Source organism: Megalobrama amblycephala, linkage group LG7 (genome assembly GCF_018812025.1).
Source record: "Megalobrama amblycephala isolate DHTTF-2021 linkage group LG7, ASM1881202v1, whole genome shotgun sequence".
Lineage (NCBI taxonomy): Eukaryota > Metazoa > Chordata > Actinopteri > Cypriniformes > Xenocyprididae > Megalobrama > Megalobrama amblycephala.
In genome coordinates, this window is record NC_063050.1 from 18,141,909 (window position 1) to 18,159,985 (window position 18,077).

Genomic DNA, 18,077 nt, shown 5'->3' on the forward strand with positions numbered 1-18,077 from the left:
TTGTAGTTTTTTCCCTCTTTAAATCTGTTAAGTACACAATACTTTTTTGCTTTTTTACTTGTTTGTAATGTTGTTACTAACGTTGTATCTGACTTGGTTTGTGGTTTATAACTCTTTAACGATGGCTTTTTTTAAAATATCTGTGGGAGAAATTAATGGGAAAACTACTTCCAGAACCAAGGCTGCTGAAAAAGTGTGTGATCACTGTTGTACACTATATTCTGGTTCAGTGAAATTAAGCTGAATCAACATGTGGCATAATGCTGATTACCCTCATTTTCTTTAAAAAAGCAAAAATCTGGGTTACAGTGAGGCGCTTACAATGGGAGTGAATGAGGCCAATCCTTAAACATTAAAATACTTGCTGTTTCAATAGTGTAGCCACAGGACGTAAACGATGTGTTATTGTGAATTTAGTGTGAAAAAAGTCACTTACTAACTTTTTTTTTGTGTAAAGTTATATAATGTAATGCCATAAACCCTAAAATGAGTTTTAACAGAAGAATTCATGTGCCTTTATAAAATTATAAGCTTTGCATTTCTGCTTTTTAAATCCTCCAAAAATTGGCCCCATTCACTTCCATTGTAAGTGTTCTGTAAGCTCCAATTTTGCTTTTTTAAGAGAAAAGGAGGGATTAGCTAAAAATTATCTCTTTTTGTCTGGTAATCAACTTCATGCCACAAATGGTGTTGATTCAGCTTAACTTGGAACATGTAATATTCCTTTAATGAATAAAATCATGCTTATTAAAAATTATCTACTATTTTTCATTATTTAAATTTTAATTAGTAATGCTTGCATTATGGAAAAGAGTGATACCTCAATGTATTCTAAACATAGACCTCCACACAAAAGACATACTTTGCAGTGATCTCTAGGGAGCGGAATATCTTAGAGACTTTGTCCGTTCAGTTTGTTCCTTTCTCTTTCTCTCTTGCTCTTTTCTTTCTCCTCTGATCATTGTTCATTCTTCTCAACTCTGCTCCTGTCATTCTCTCGCTCTCGGCTCTCTGTGGTCAGCAGCGCATCGGTGCCTCCTAGTTTCACACTCCGTCTAGCATGTCTCCCTCCTTCTGTCCTCCTCATCCCTTTCTCCCCGTCTGCGAAGCGATGATAGGAGCGGCGCAACTCTGGAGCTGATCTCGGTTCAGCGGACACAACACTTTGATGGGTTACTTAACGCACAGCATCTCGCTGTCAGTGTGCATTTTTTAATATGCATTCATGCTGTTTTAGAAAATTCCACAGGAGCGCAACATACACATCTTGCCTATTTGCCATAACGATTCTACATTTGTTTTCTGAAATGTGACCTCAGTTTTTACTCGTGTATATATAAAATACACTTCTCAAAAAATTTAAAGGAACACTTTTTAATCAGAGAATAGCATTAAGTTAGCTAAACTCCTGGGATATTGATCTGGTCAGTTAAGTATCAGACAGGGTTGTTAATCAGTTTCAGCTGCTTTGGTGTTAATGAAATTAACAACAAGTGCACTGGATGGGCAACAATGAGACGACTCCCAAAACAGGAATGGCTTTACAGGCGGAGGCCACTGACATTTTCCCCTACTCATCTTTTCTGACTGTTTTTCACTAGTTTTGCATTTGGCCAGGGTTAGTGTCTCTACTGGTAGCATGAGGTGATACCTGGACCCTACAGAGGTTGCACAGGCAGAATGGCACATCCATATGTGCCATCGCCAGAAGGTTTGCTGTGTCTCTCAGCACAGTCTCAAGAGCATGGAGGATATTCCAGGAGACAAGCAGTTACTCTAGAAAATCTGGACAAGGCCATAGAAGGTCCTTAACCCATCAGCAGGACCGGTATCTGCTCCTTTGTGCAAGGAGGAACAGGATGAGCACTGCCAGAGCCCTACAAAATGACCCCCAGCAGGCCACTTGTGTAAATGCCTCTGACTAAACAATTATAAACATACTTCATGAGGGTGGCCTGAGGGCCCGACATCCTCTAGTGGGCCCTATGCTCCCTGCCCAGCACACCTCGATTGACATTTGCCATTGAACACCAGAATTGGCAGGTCCGCCACTGGCGCCCTGTGCTTTTCACAGATGAGACCAGGTTCACCCTGAGCATGTGACAGATGTGAAAGGGTCTGGAGAAGCCGTGAAGAACATTATGCTGCCTGTAACATCGTTCAGCATGACCGGTTTGGTGGTGGGTCAGTGATGGTCTGAGAAGGGACGCACAGATCTCTATAGGCTAGACAATGGCACCCTGACTGCCATTAGGTATCGGGATGAAATCCTTGGACCCATTGTCAGAACCTACGCTGGTGCAGTGGGTTCTGGGTTCCTCCTGGTGCGTGACAACGCCCGGCCTCATGTGGAGAGAGTGTGCATCTTATTCTCAACTTACTGTACTAAAAATGTAATAAATATTTATCTTTCCCAGACCGAAAGATCCAGAAGAAGAAAGAACCAGCTTTCATTTAAAGTCAAACAAATACTACCATGATTTATAAATATTTAGTAATTTAAATAATATCCTTTTTCTTTTGCACTGCAATAAAGGAAAAATGTAGGGAAAATGTGCTTAAATGTTGCAATACAAAACATGTTTAGAAAGCTGTATCATTCCTAAATATGGCCATCATTTTATTAATGCGAAAAGTAATTTCATATATCAATTTTATTCACAGGCATATGAGATATGAGGCTCTGAATGTTAAGTATTATGTCTTTGATTAAACCATTCCAGGTCTCCCTCCAAAAGCACACCCCCTCCACCCTATCCCATCTGCCCTTGCTACTGAGATGGTACCAGCGTGTGCAGGAGCTCCCCAGCGTACTGAGGGCCGCAAAGGATTGTGGGATGGCCCTTTTTAGTCTCAGCTCGGATGACCCTTGCCCTCCCAAACCGGACGCCCCACGATCCAGTGGAGCAGAGCAGGAAGGCCCCGAACGCAAGCAAGAGCCCTTCATCGGGGGCCCGAGGCCAACTCTCACCAAACTGCAAGTAATTGAATTTCATTCGCTCTCTTTTTCTCCTGCTCTCTTGCTCTTTTATTTTATTCTCCTCAACTCTTCCCTCTCACGGAAGGAGATTACACATGCCGCGCACAGAAGCGCTTCTCTTTGCCACTTCACTAAACCTGTCAGTGGCGAACTCACATAATCCCTAAACAGCGATCTGCTCTCAATACGTTCAGCGCTGTGTTCTCGTCCCTTTACGGCAGCCCTGTGTGCCGCTGCGGGCCTGAACCGTGATGATAAAGGATTTATGCACTCCAGCGAGGCAGAACAGCAGCCGTACTGACTCGCTCTTAACTGATGGGACTCCCTGCCACTTGATACTTTAAGGAGGCTGGTATTACGGGGCTGTCTGACTTCGACAAGCACTGCGTGTTCTTTCAGCTGTGAGTCTGACATTCATTAGTTGTGGTAAAGAATATGTAGAGGGATATAACGGATAAACTTTAATATACAATGAAATGCTTGCATTTGTCATGAAATGTCCTAATCCATAAAAGAAACATTCATGAGCTTTATTTAAAAAGAAATCAATTGTGATTATGCTAACCTAATTTCATGCTTTAAAGGGGACCTATTTTGCCTCTTTTTACAAGATGTAAAATAAGTCTCTGATGTCCCTAGAGTGTGTTTGTGAAGTTTTAGCTCAAAATACCCCATAGATATTTTTTCTTATAGCATGTTAAAATTGCCACTTTTTTGGGGGTGTTTGTGTCCCTTTAATTGCAAATTCAAGAAGTGGGCGGAGCTTAAAGAGCTCATGCAACAAAACAGGACAGTCTCACGCACTGAAAATGTCAGAAACTGTCAGTAGCAGTGTTCAGTTTGAACTGTAGTAGGACAATGATGCCTACAGAGCCAGAGAATATATGCTGCATGGAGACAAACAGTTTAGTTTAATTAAGGTTATAACTTACGTTGTCATCTTGCATTTATCCACTATTAGTACAAGCCTGTTGTAGCAGACCCCGTCCGAATGATGGCCAAAACTTTACTGATGAGTTTTATGCAGATCAAAAGATCAGGAGAAACATGAATTCAGTGCTCATTTTTGCTTATTTTCCTTTATAAAAATAAGGTATTAAATGAAAAATGAAATTTTGCAGTTCTTCTCACTTTTGCAGGCCATAAACTGAAACGGTACCATTGCTATGTTCACAAAAAAAAAAAAAAAAACTACTCTGGCAAGTGGCAGCTACAAAATTATATAGTAATTTTTTCCCACTAAATTTTCCATGGTAACCTGTTTAATATCTGTACAATGAAGATAACACTACTGTTCAAAAGTTTTGGGGTCAGGACAATTTTTTGTTTTTTTATTAATACTTTTATTCAGTAAGGATGCATTAAATTGACCAAAGTGACAGTAAAGACTTTTACATTATTCTGCAGCTGTTTAACTGTTTTCAACATGTTCTTGAGCAGCAAATCAGCATATTAGAATTCTGATTTCTGAAGGATCATGTGACACTGAAGACTGGAGTAATGATGCTGAAAATACAGCTTTACCATCTCAGAAATAAATTACGTTTTAAAATGTGTTAAAACAGTTACATTTTAATCATATTTTTCTATATATCTTATCAAATAAATGTTGTCTTGGTGAGCATAAGAAATTCTTTCAAAAATATTAAAAATCTTACTTACCCCAAACTTTTCAATGGTGGTGTAACCAGGTAAGTATTAGGCTTTGTTTTTATTCAAAAGTTTAGAAAGAAGACATATATCATTGAAAATATATCAGGTGAAGTATATCATTTTATTTATTTTATTTGAAGTAGAGAATAATTAAATGAGTTTCATATTTTAGTCCATTAATTTTATTATAAAAAGAAGTACCAGTTTCATTCCTCTTCATTGTCTTCAGGAATCCTACACACCACACGTTTTCAGGTTATTAATAATGATGTATTATAACAAAACTGAAAGAAATGATTCTAATTCAATTTTTCCTCTTTTCACAAACAGAAGTTTTTCAAACATGTTTGTTCTGAAAGGTGGGCTAACATTTAACCACAAGTGTAAGATGGAGTTTGTTCTTAAACAAAAAGAACCATAGTGACCCAATACCAAGCCAGTCAAGCATCTAGATGTGTCTGAAACATTTAACTATATTAACCAGGGTTAGGGGCGTTTTTTTTTTTTCTTTTTCAACAAGAACTAGTAAAAAGTCTGTTTTTGGACATATATGGTGGCAGGGTGGTTTTCTTTTATTGTGGTAAAAAATAAATCGCCAGAAATATGTGGACATTTAAAAATATCTAAGGACAATGTCATGTATGTGTATTTACATTGTCACAAAATATTAAAACAAGTGATATTTCTTTAAAATAAAGATATCAAATTCAGTGATTTTTTTTGAAAAATAGTTTATTTAATGCTCTAATTGTTTTGGGGCCTCTGTATAACAAAATTGTTTGGTATTACCAAACCACCAGCATACATTTAAGGGCTGTTACTTATGTACCTCTGTACTGTTTTGTGCTTTCCCCACCAAACCTTGTATTACAGCACTTGTAATATCACGGTTTCTTTATGATGAATCACTTGCAGATCCACTTGTTTCCTCACCTTTCCAGATAATAATGCACCATTAAGGCTGTATTACATGGAAAGCTCAGCTTGTGGCATCATCACTGTCCTGATGAGTGCTCTCTTCCCCCCCCACCCCCACCCCCAGAGGAACTGCTGATTCAGTCCATAACCTCCTGTGCAGTTTTCTGCCTCCTTATTCAATTTCCCACCACTTCCATAGCAATCCTGCTGATTTACCCAGCATCTAAACGGCCCACAAACTCCAACAACACTTCATCCCCAGTGCAGAAATCTGCCGATAATGAGTAAAGAGCCTGCAGTGGTCTCATACACTTCTGGCGTACGACTCCCACAGGAGAGGCAAACAGAGTAACAATGCTGGGTCTCTATCCTGTCTGCCCTGGACCACAATGCTAAAGTCGAGTCCCCAGCAGGTGATAAAAACGCACAGCTGCCGTCTAGTTTTCAGGCCTGCTGCCGAACTTCCAGCTTTTGTGTGTGTGTGTGTGTGTTTGGTGTTTGCCACCTCTGGCATTCAGCTACTATAAATCAGATATTTCCCGTCACGCTAGTGGATATCAATTTGGTGTGTGTGAATGAGTTGGAGCTCAGCAGGCTCTCTTAATGCATAGCAGTCCACTGGGATTTTCCAGGCTGCGTGCTTTCAGCTTTAGGTCTGCTCTGCAGCTGTTGCTGGTGGCTCATTGCTTTGGAGCAAATGACATTTTCATTCACGGAGCCAAACCTTATGGCCAGCCTGGATTTGTAATGACAGAGCAGCAAACAGAGATGCACCATCACTATAGCTACTGTTTACCAACCAGAACCAGACCTGTTCAAAATCAATGATCAAAGCATCTCAGGAGCTTGATTTGGTGGTTTGAGAGATTTAATACTGTTTTACTCAGTTAAGTCACTGCTAAAAAGTGTAGTTAGGCAGATTAACTATATTCACATTCTGTTTTGATTGTGGATTTCAGCATGTCTAGAAGGCTGTGTTGACCAATCAGAAGCCAGAACTGGAACTATCCATTTCATTATCTTGATTTTGGACTGGCTGGAGTGATTTTTAATAATTTGTGGGGATTCTAAAGTGTTTGTTGCAAATTTCAATAAAAAAAAAAAAAATAAATGCATAAATTGCAAGAAATGTACATACAAAGTTCTGTCATGAAACTCTAGATGGCACAGGCTGATTAACTCAACCTGCTTGCAATCACATCATTCTCTATAGGCCACAGCTGATTGGTTCCTGCTGTATCAGTAGCCAATGACCTCCTGTGTTCAGCCTTCAAATACTTGGTTAGCATTTACCTTAGCAGTACAGCGCGCTTTCAGAAACCCTCCACCTTCCCCAGCTCCACCTGTATAGATCTGCTATGGGTTATTCATGTACGTTATATTGTACAGCAGCAGCATGCCTTATTTGCTCACAGCAGGGTGTTATGTGTGTATTGGCAGTAGCAAGTCCAAACATATCAACATTGTCATATGCATTACTATGCCAAACACTCCAAGAGTTGTCATGACAGAAGTGATTTTTAAATAAATTATTTAAAAGATAATCCAAATGCAATTTTCAGTATTGCAGTGTTAGAAATAATAAGCAGTCCATTATTTGACTAGGTTTTAGTATGTTATAGTAACATGTTTTTTTTTTTTTTTTCGATTGTGTTTTAGCTTTACTGAATGCATAATTCTTATGACCTTAGAGACATTTTTGATTTAGAAACGTAATATTTAAATTCTTAAGAAATGTTCTAGATAAATAGTTTTTACACATTTGTTTTTATTATTTTTGAGGGGCAGATAGTGAAGTAAAAGCATCTGGGAAAAAAAGTATCCTGTTAAATTTATGGTAAAAAAAAAAAAATCTGCTCTGGTTGTCAGAAATTCACCTTCTGGTATTACACAAAGGTGGATATATATTTAACTTTTAAACAATCACTTTATTAAGTTATATAATGTTAATATTAGTGTTGTAGTCAAGACCACCTAAACCGAGACCAAGACAAGACCAAGGCAAGTGAAGACCAAGACCAAACTAGCACTCCTCAAATTCACCTGAAAGACCCACATTTACTGCCTGAGAAATGTCTTATTTTTAATCAATAATATAATATAATAAGACACTATATAGAGCTGTTACCAATCAAAATCACAAAACCAAACTCAGATCAAACAACAAAATTCATCTTTACACTGCAGAGGTGGAACAGAAGTTGCATCTGAATTGGTACAATTACAAATGTATAAATAATGTTGAGATTAATGTTTTAAAAGTCAAATTTTGTTTATTGAACATTTGTGTAAAAAAAAAAAAAAAAAATATCACATTTGCAGTTGTGCTCATATTTGTGAAAACAGCCCTCTTTCTTGTGATATTGCTTAATTATATCATATGTTAGAATATCAAGTACTTTTTTGCATTTGTATTAATTTTGGTGGCATTTTTGACACAATCCCTTGTTGATTTCTGTCCCGGCACAACAGTAACAAAATAAATGAAATTAGAAATAAGTTATTGATTGCATTCGAAGTAGGAAGTTTTACATCCAGTTAAATTAACGATGTTAACAAAGAAATCAGACAATGCAACAGGAATTTAGCGATATCCCTGCAGTTGTGGTCTTGACCGGTTTCGAAATAAAATCCCGAATCCTTATAGTCTGAGACCAAGACAAGATTCAATTAGATTCAATTCACATTTATTTGTATAGCGCTTTTCACAATACATATCATTTACAAGACCAAGACCAAGACCAAGACTTTTAAAAAATGGTCTTAAGACCGGTCTCGAGACCAAGACGGATCTCGAATACTATAACACTAGTTAATATGCAGAGTTCAACTACCAATATCTGCTTTACAGGTATACAATAGAAAGTCACATGATGAATCAGAGTTCATTGCAAGTGCACAGGGTCAAATACACCATCAGGTAAAAATAAGAAGAAACAAAACTACTTAAAATAGAATCATGTGTGATACGTCACACAGGGACTTCTGGAAATGTCCTTTTACTGTTATCCACTGTAAGTTATATGGTAATGTTTTTGTGTTAATGCGATGTTAAACCATTTACAGTTTTTCCACTGTAAGTAACTTAGTCAACCATTTTTTTTTAATATACAGCGTTGCCTTTCAGATATTGTGCATGAGTCATATGGACTACGACTTTATGCTTCTATGGTTCTTTACGTCCTCTTTGAATCTTGAATACCTGAACTGTTTCTTTTATTTCTTAATGTTTGTACATTTTAAGCAAAAAGTCTTTCCTAAAGGTTTTAACACCAATCTCACTCTGTCTTTGACCCCGTTCCACATGAGTTTGTTTGATCATGCAGGTTCATTTCATTCTAAATAGGTGACTAACCTATTTATCTCACCAAACTGGTGAAGACTTGCTTGTACTAAAACCCCCAACACAACACCATATACTTTCCTGTGTTCTGCAGCATTGCATGTATTAATACTTGGTTTGCAGGAGTTCTGTAGGTTTACCTTATATTCTCAATGAGGAATAATTGTCGTAGCACACTTTTTAACCTTGTTCTTGTAGGTCTCTTTGATGATTAATTACCAACTAGAAAAATGTAAAATCAATTACAGGACTTCAACCTTTTAAAGTAGTTTCTAAAGTGGGATGAACTGCTCGGTAACGGGTTCCTAAGTTAATTAGCACCTTGTCTCAGGTGTTCTGAGGAGGTGTGAGAAGTGGTCAGCTGCAGTAAAATGCTGTTGCCTGGAAACTTCTGTCAGGAGTCTATGATTTAACCTGTGTTTGTGTTCTTGTGTCCTGCAGGAAAATGGGATAGACGCTGTTTACACCGCTCACCCTTGCCCGTCATGGACTGTTGATTGGGAGAGCCTACCGACAGCCGTCAACCCCACTGAAGGTAACCTCGGGTGTGTTTTCCAAAAGTAGAACACAACCCTATACTCTCACCGTATCAATAGTGATAAGCATCTTTTTGATTCATATAATATTGAAATATTTGCGTAGAACCATTTTGGTAATCATACAGCTGATGCATTTTGTAATCCCATTGCCCTTTTCTTTCCTTGTCTCTCTGTATTCTACATGTCAGTAAAACCTTGTTATCTGTATAATTTCCATCAACCAATCCTGTAAGGATGTTGAGAATTGTTTTCCCGCTCTCTAGTGTAGCATTCAAAATTGTAATCCTCTACGCATGACAAGTAATATACTTGTCAAAGAAACAACACTATTGCAGTGCTTCCTTGGTTTTCTTTATTTAATTTTCAACTGTTGCTGCTTCAAACGGTGACTATAAAGGAACTGGCTTTGATATGATTTTAGCAATTGATGTACTGACAGCTTTAATGTCTATGATTGATGGGCATCAACTTTAGCGTATAATAAGTAATTTAAAATCAGTTACGGACCATTTTATCTCCTACATCCAGGCATTGCTTTGCCTTTTTGGACAAAAAAATGATCCCATACCTGTAGAAATGCGTTTCTGAGCAGAGTGTGCTCATGCCTGTCCTGTGTCATGAACACTCCGCTGCCGTGTTCTGGAGTCTTAACTAGCTCAAACAGCAGGCAGCTGTTTTTCACCAGGAATGAGTGAGATGCCAATCACCTCGCACAGACCGAGGAGTGAGCTCCGTGGAGAGACAGAAATCCAGTTCGTTTAAAGAGTCTGGAAATAATCCTCATCGACCTACACCCCTGAGAGCATAATTTACTTGAGTCAAAACCTACATATAATTCCTGTTGGTAAGAAACAAAAAATAAATACAATTGATTTCAGAGTTTGTGCTCTAGAAATTTGGTACCTAATTTTATGCTTCGGTAGAATTGGAGTGTAGTGCATGACATATATGGATTGCATTGCTGAGAAGAGAGCAGCATGAACATTCTTCAAATAGTCTTCTTTTTCTTCCATGGATGAATGGAAATACAGGTTTGGAGTTCCATAAGTGTAAAAAAAGTAGATTGTTTTGGGATAGGGATAGTTTTGGTTGAACTATCACTTTTAGTCTATCCTTTTTAACCATCCCATATAGCAGATTCAATGTACAGTTATACAAAGTAACTGCTTTTTTGCTGCACAGGCCAAGGTCAAAAGAGAGTTATTTCATGATTTTTCATCTCTCTCAAAATAATAACTGATTCATCTTCCATTTGCATTCTAAGATTGCTTATTATTTGAGGCTTTTAGGAGATTTTTTTTTTCTTTTCAGTTCAGTGCAGTCTGTAGTGAACTTCCATTGCTCTATTCACATTTGCATCAAACTGTGTTTCAAAGATGAACTCCCAAATGAGTACAAATGATTGTCTGCAACGTGCCGTGAAGACACAAATTCCCTGGACATTTTAGATGGTCCATAAGTCATGCTGCCTCTTTGCTGCTGATTTTCTAGTGTTTCAGTGCAGGGCCCTTCAGAGAAAACAGTTCTGAGAACAAGTCACACACTGAACATAGGCACGTAGGTGAACCCCCACATGCGAAAGTATGTTGCTTTTATTTGGTACCATCTTTTTCTTTTACTATAGAGGCTCTGTCTGTCAGCATGCGCCCACACATGCCTCACTGTAATGTCTTTTCAAGTGCTGAATCCATGAGCAGTAACAGAGAGAAGGTGTAAAAACAGAGAGGCCTGTGTATGTCCTGCTGTTTATGAATCCTCTATCGCTTCAGCGCTCCACTAATCGCTCCTGTCGTCTTTCAACATTCAGGTAACCTGTGAAGAGAAGACAAGCTCCATTGTTATGGGATTGTCATAGTCGGCAACTGTTGTAGAAAGTGGATCAGCAGTCTGCTTGCACCACCCAAAGCTATGACTCTAGAATTGTATCCTAACTTTTAAACCAGATTACTCAAGCAGACATTTAGATGTGTAGTCAGCAGATCCTGCCTTCCCACACACAGGAAAACATTTTTCCTGAGTGTTGAGTGCTAGCCAGTAGATCTTCTGACTAGAAGATGGTGTAGGAGTACCTCAAGGCACTGTGTTGGGCCTCTCCACATTGTTGGACTAAACGTTGTCTTTAAATGTTCTCACTATGTGTGTAGTGGTAACCCTAAGTTTTCATTAAGCATTCAGATTCCCTTCTGGGACATTTTCTGTAATATTTTTACCTGCATTTAGTTGTTTCAGGGTGTGTTAGTGTCAGTGTCTGCATCATTGGATAAGATGTCGGTGCGTGGGCACATCTATTGAGGAGCTGTCGTATGGACAAGATTACAGTGTCCTGTTTCATTTGGGAGATTGGCTTTGCCACTGGAGTCTTTAGAAATTTGACATGCTTTATTCCCAAAAAGGCAGTGATATGAATTTTACATTTATTGGCCGTTTTCTTTGGGAGCCATTTTAGCTAAATATTTAGACGTTGGTAAGACTACCGCAACTACCACCCACATTTTGCAAGCCACCTCCAGAGTGCTGATAAATATTGTTTTAAATTGAGGGCAGTCTGTGGGAGGATTGCATCGCCAGGGTGTCTATTATGCAGTTTGTCGAGAGCGGGAGAGAGAACTAGTTGCTGTCACCACTACAGAGCAGAGAGAAGCCCCAGGGGCCACCTGGGAAACGTGGTTGGCAGTGGTGGCTTGAATGTGAATTCATTTTCACTGTCAACACCGGCCCTGTTGAGCATCAAGAGACTCCAATTTGTTTATGTGGGAAGGGGACGTCTACATGGGAGGCGCATTCTGTTTTGGCAGCTACCTGTCTGAAATGCTTCATCTCTAGACAGTTTATAGCCATAGAGGAGAGAAGTTCAAATGAAAGCCTCCAGAACCTTCAAAGATGCATTATTGCTCAGTCACATGATTGAGTGACTTAGAAATGACTTCTAAACCTTCAAAGACACACGCTGCTTCGTCTCAAGGAGCCAGACTTTGACAGCTGGCAAATGTTCGGTCCATACTACATTTTAGACCAGAAGAGACCATCTTTGCTGACTTATAAAAGTGATCAGCTGTCTTTTTATGTGATGTTAGGGTGGATATATCTGAAATCAATGATACGTCAGTAAGAGGTCGGCATGCAACCCTGTAGCAACCTTGCAAACATGGCTTTGTTTCTTGATGACTCAAAATAACCTTTGCACCCTGTTTTTTGGAAACTGTAGAGCTTAGTCTGTTTGAATTCAACCTGTTCTTGGCATTGTAATGTGCGATTTGCGATTGCAGTTTCACCCATTAGTGCTCACCTCAGTGGCTATATTAACACATTTAGAAGCATTGTGAAAATTTTTTGCTTGATTTATACCTGAATTAGTCAGTGTTGTTGCTCCCACTTCTCAAAGTACTATTCACCATTCAGAGTTGAATTGAAAATGCCTTGTATATTCCAGTTCAGCTCCTGAATTTGAATTTAGACAGCAAACATGATGCAGAATTGCAATTTGAATTGAATACAAGGATGTAGAATTAAAATAAATTGAAAAAAAAAATATATATATTATTTATTTATTTTAACTGAATGTTTGCTTGACAAATCTTTTATTGAAAGGTTTGAAAAAAGTTTTAAAAGTTTTGAAATTTTAGGCCTTACGGACAGAAGAGTAGATTGACAAAATTTTTAATTAGTTTATATATTTTATTTTATTTTATTTATTTTTTATTTTTTTCTACAATTACAATTCAGAAAGTTGATCCTTCCTGTCATTCAAATTCAACCTCGTGTGAATTGAGACAATTATTTGATTCTGACAATTTTCTGGATTCACTAGATAATTTAAGACAAAGGCCACATATGCCAGCTACAAATGGCATATGGCCTTCCAGGAGCCAATATTTTATTCAGTTTGATTAATTGAGCCTCCATTTCTTCAGTTAGATTGGTTCAGTTAATCAATACCAATTAAATGTTGCTGTCAAAGCTGGCTTGCAGTTTTGTTGGTCCCAGCTGGAGATTCATCAGCACTTTCTCAACTTGGTAGCGGTTCCAATATAGCACACTCCAGAGAGCTTTAAATGAGTTTTACTAATTGTTGAAATGTTTGAGTCATGAATTTGAGTGTAATCCAGCAGTCCTTTTTATTTGCAAAATGCAAAACTTAATGAATATTCATGCAATGTCACTTTCTTAACCTGGTAATGTTATTTTTTGTAATTATGTGAAGAAATTTTTTTTTTTTAGTTTTTGTCCATATTTACACAAACATCTATTCTTATGCAGTGCTTGGGTGCCGATGGTTAATTTAATTTATGCTGCTGTTATAATTTGCAGCCTGGTTACAGTGTGAAACAAGCATCTCTTCCACTGTCTTCTCAGCCTTTAGATTGTTTTAGTTCATTTTCATGCTGTGTTATTCTATTGTCATTCTGAATAATACATTGGATCAGGTCACAAAGACCCTTAAATTACAGGTGTTATTTGCATTTTTTTCTTTGTTTGCCCTACTCATCTCTCTTTCTCTTCTATATTTTCACTGTATATTTCTTCCCTTTCAGGTTCTCATTTCATACCCAACGTCTATAGTTAACCATCATCCTTCAGATGCTGACCTCCACGTGTAACTCCTGTCTAGCTGTCAAATTTGTTTTTTTCTTGAATATCTACTTGGGTATACTGGATTCCTGCTCTCAAATGAATGACTGTCAGGTTTGTTTTTTATACACCATTTGTGATGAAGAGAAGACTCAATTAAAGTCTTTAATTTTGAGTTCAGTTGAGTCTGTTTAGAAGAACTCACATGTAAATTTCCTCTTGCTTTCTCATCTTTTTTTCTGCTAAAGATGCTAGTGCTAAACTGCAAAAAAGCACCTAATTATCACCTACCCCTTGCTGTGAAGAGTTTTATTGAGACCTATTTGAGTTAGTGCTCTATGGTGTGGAAGGAGTTATTTAGTCTTAGCAATTTGGGAGCGATGTTGTATAGCCCCCCCCCCCCCCCCCCTTTAAAAAAACTGAACAAAAACAGCTGAGGAAATTTAAGCATCTTTTGCTTGCATCCTGGGCTTTTTGGCCCCATTTGTGTCCTTCAACTGCTGACATTTCTTGAGTGGTGCGAGATAGGCCTCATTATGTTTAAATGAACATCAAAAAGCCAATGCCAGCCTCCTTGTTTACCAAACTGAGTTGTTGAATTGACAGGATGTCAGATTCTTCCACTTTTCCTTTCTTCCTGACAAAAACCTTTTTTGCAATCCAAGTGATGACTGCCATAATCTTTTTGAGGGCCTTTTTTAGTTATATCTATCACTGCTTGAATTTATCGTAGATATTTCCAGACATATCACAGTTGCACACCATTTCTTTTTTGTCTGTCACAATGCAGGTGCAAAAAGATGGATATAGGTCATTCCTGGAATGTGCTGAGTGTAGTTGTTGTCTTCAGGTGTGACAGCTATTTCCTGGAGTTCAAACATCAGTCAACGTCAGTTCAGAGAGCTAGTGCTTCACTTTATGTTCTCCGTTGAATGATAACATGATGTTAAAGGCAAGATAGAGCCTCAGTTCCAGTTCTTCTTTTTTCCTAAGTTAGACTTTGAACAAAACTTTGCGCAAAGGTAAACAAGACTTTTTTTGGTAGGGTTTATGGAACAAAGATGAAATGAAAGCAAAACCCATCTAGTTTATTTACTTGGTGTGCATTTCATATCATTGAAGGTGTCTCATCACCTCTGACAGGCATGTCTTCATAGGGCGGTCAACCCCCAACGTGTCTGTTTTTCCAGCACCCGGCCTCCCTTGCAACTCAAGTGTGAATTTGAAACTCTTGGGTATGGTGAAGCTGTGTTAGACAAACAGAACAACTATTGTACACATCGCCGTGGAACAATGTAATCTCTGACGTGTTGTTTGAAGGTGGTGTAAGGGTGGTGTTTGGTTTCACAGGCTGTATTTACATTTCTCCAGACTAGGCATGTGTATGTTTTGGCGGCGTCTTTGTCTGACATGAACCCACACACTGAAGGTACGCATGAGGACATCAGTGTTATCATAGCTGTGTTGGATTGGGTGTTAAAAACTGATTATTTCCTGGGGAAGTAGTGTAGTGTGCGTTGAAGTATAGGGGTGTATGGGTGTTCCCGACTAAATGGCTTTGCCATAACACTTACCTGAAACCTGCAGTAGCTTTTAAAGCAGCGTTACTTAAATTGACCACTTATTTAATTTTAAATAGCAAACCTCCTCTAATTGCACCACTTAATATTGGATCAACGTAGTTAATGTGATCTTTTATAGGTGTTTTATAATGAAAAATCAAATTTTGCTTAGTCTAAGGATTTTTTTCTAGGATGTTTCAAGTGTTTGACCTACTATGTATATACAGTGGGTACGGAAAGTATTCAGACCCCCTTAAATTTTTCACTCTTTGTTATATTGCAGCTATTTGCTAAAATCATTTAAGTTCATTTTTTACACACAAGCTCATTAATGTACACACAGCACCCCATGTTGACAGAAAAACACAGAATTGTTGACATTTTTGCAGATTTATTAAAAAAAGAAGAAAAGCACCCTTTTGATCTAATACAGCCATGAGTCTTTTTGGGAAAGATGCAAAAAGTTTTTCACACCTGGATTTGAGGATCCTCTGCCATTCCTCCTTGCAGATCCTCTCCAGTTCTGTCAGGTTGGATGGTAAACGTTGGTGGACAGCCATTTTTAGGTCTCTCCAGAGATGCTCAATTGGGTTTAAGTCAGGGCTCTGGCTGGGCCATTCAAGAACAGTCACGGAGTTGTTGTGAAGCCACTCCTTCGTTATTTTAGCTGTGTGCTTGGGGCCATTGTCTTGTTGGAAGGTAAACCTTTGGCCCAGTCTGAGGTCCTGAGCACTCTGGAGAAGGCTTTCGTCCAGGATATCCCTGTACTTGGCCGCATTCATCTTTCCTTTGATTGCAACCAGTCGTCCTGTCCCTGCAGCTGAAAAACACCCCCACAGCATGATGCTGCCACCACCATGCTTCACTGTTGGGACTGTATTGGACAGGTGATGAGCAGTGCCTGGTTTTCTCCACACATACCGCTTAGAATTAAGGCCAAAAAGTTCTCAACAGACCAGAGAATCTTATTTCTCACCATCTTGGAGTCCTTCAGGTGTTTTTTAGCAAACTCCATGCAGGCTTTCATGTGTCTTGCACTGAGGAGAGGCTTCCGTCGGGCCACTCTGCCATAAAGCCCCGACTGGTGGAGGGCTGCAGTGATAGTTGACTTTCTACAACTTTCTCCCATCTCCCGACTGCATCTCTGGAGCTCAGCCACAGTGATTTTTGGGTTCTTTTTTACCTCTCTCACCAAGGCTCTTCTCCCACGATAGCTCAGTTTGGCCAGACGGCCAGCTCTAGGAAGGGTTCTGGTCATCCCAAACGTCTTCCATTTAAGGATTATGGAGGCCACTGTGCTCTTAGGAACCTAAAGTGCAGCAGAAATTTTTTTGTAACCTTGGCCAGATCTGTGCCTTGCCACAATTCTGTCTCTGAGCTCTTCAGGCAGTTCCTTTGACCTCATGATTCTCATTTGCTCTGACATGCACTGTGAGCTGTAAGGTCTTATATAGACAGGTGTGTGGCTTTCCTAATAGACAGGTGTGTGGCTTTCTGTCAATATGGGGTGCTGTGTGTACATTAATGAGGAAAAAAAATGAACTTAAATGATTTTAGCAAATGACTGCAATATAACAAAGAGTGAAAAATTTAAGGGGGTCTGAATACTTTCCGTACCCACTGTACTAGAGTCTACATTTTATAAGGGATTCAATCTGCTTGAATAGTTTTGAGGTTAAATGATCTAATTTCTTTGTCATTGGTTAATAGTGATCTGTGAATTTTTTGAATGTTGAATATTAAACATTTATGTCTGTTTGTTAATGGCAGATATGTGAATACAGTAATTATTCTGCAATCATTTCTTAAATTTTCATCATTACAGCTGAAAAGCCTCAGTCAAAAACTTGGTATAGAACAAATTTGGGGGGAATGTGAGATTTGAGCCACACCGCTTTCAGTAAAGAGTCCCATGTGGCTTGGAAGCCGTAGGATGAGTGCCTAGGCTCCAGCGTCTATAAAGATTCTCTGTTTTCTTTCTCAGACAGAGATCATTTCACAGGCCTCTCTTAAATCCTGACTTAAAGCCGGGTTTCTCTGTACCCGTAGTTTCTTGCTCATCTTTCTGTGAGAGTAAAACATTTCTCGATCGGATAGTTCCTGTCAGAACTGGAATCATTCTGGCTGAAAGGGCATACATCCCTGCAGGCTTTTGATGATTCATGCTTCTGCATCTAGCAACCCAGGTGGGTCGCTCTTTTGGACGTTTTTGTCAAATTAGGATTCAGTCCTTGTCTTGACAGTTAAGTTGTTTGCAGTGAAATAAAGGCGCAAAGTCTTCTGGAGAGAATGTCAGGTTGCACAAATCAGTTCGTATTTTCTTTTCGCATTCCCTAATGCCTGGTTTGCCTTGCTTTTTTGCTTCACTAATAAACCGAAGAGCTACTTGAATCTCCTTACTGTGTCTGTTCCCTGACAGCACATCTGTCTGGAGATGGGTCTCCTTCTAGCTCGTCTTCACCTCACTCTTCTCTCTTTATTTTTGAAAGAATGCGATGCACACGTCCATCAAA

The 18,077-nt window shown here is 38.8% G+C and overlaps 1 protein-coding gene across 4 annotated transcripts in view; it reads left to right on the forward strand.

The window, feature by feature from the left end:
- gstcd (glutathione S-transferase, C-terminal domain containing) overlaps positions 1-18,077 on the forward strand; it is a 60,056-nt gene that overhangs the window by 5,268 nt on the left and 36,711 nt on the right. For all 4 annotated transcript variants that reach the window (XM_048196279.1, XM_048196282.1, XM_048196281.1 and 1 more), the window contains exons 4-5: positions 2,724-2,981; positions 9,336-9,429. In XM_048196279.1, coding sequence (XP_048052236.1) covers positions 2,724-2,981; positions 9,336-9,429 — 352 coding nt within the window. The remainder of the gene's footprint in view (positions 1-2,723; positions 2,982-9,335; positions 9,430-18,077) is intronic.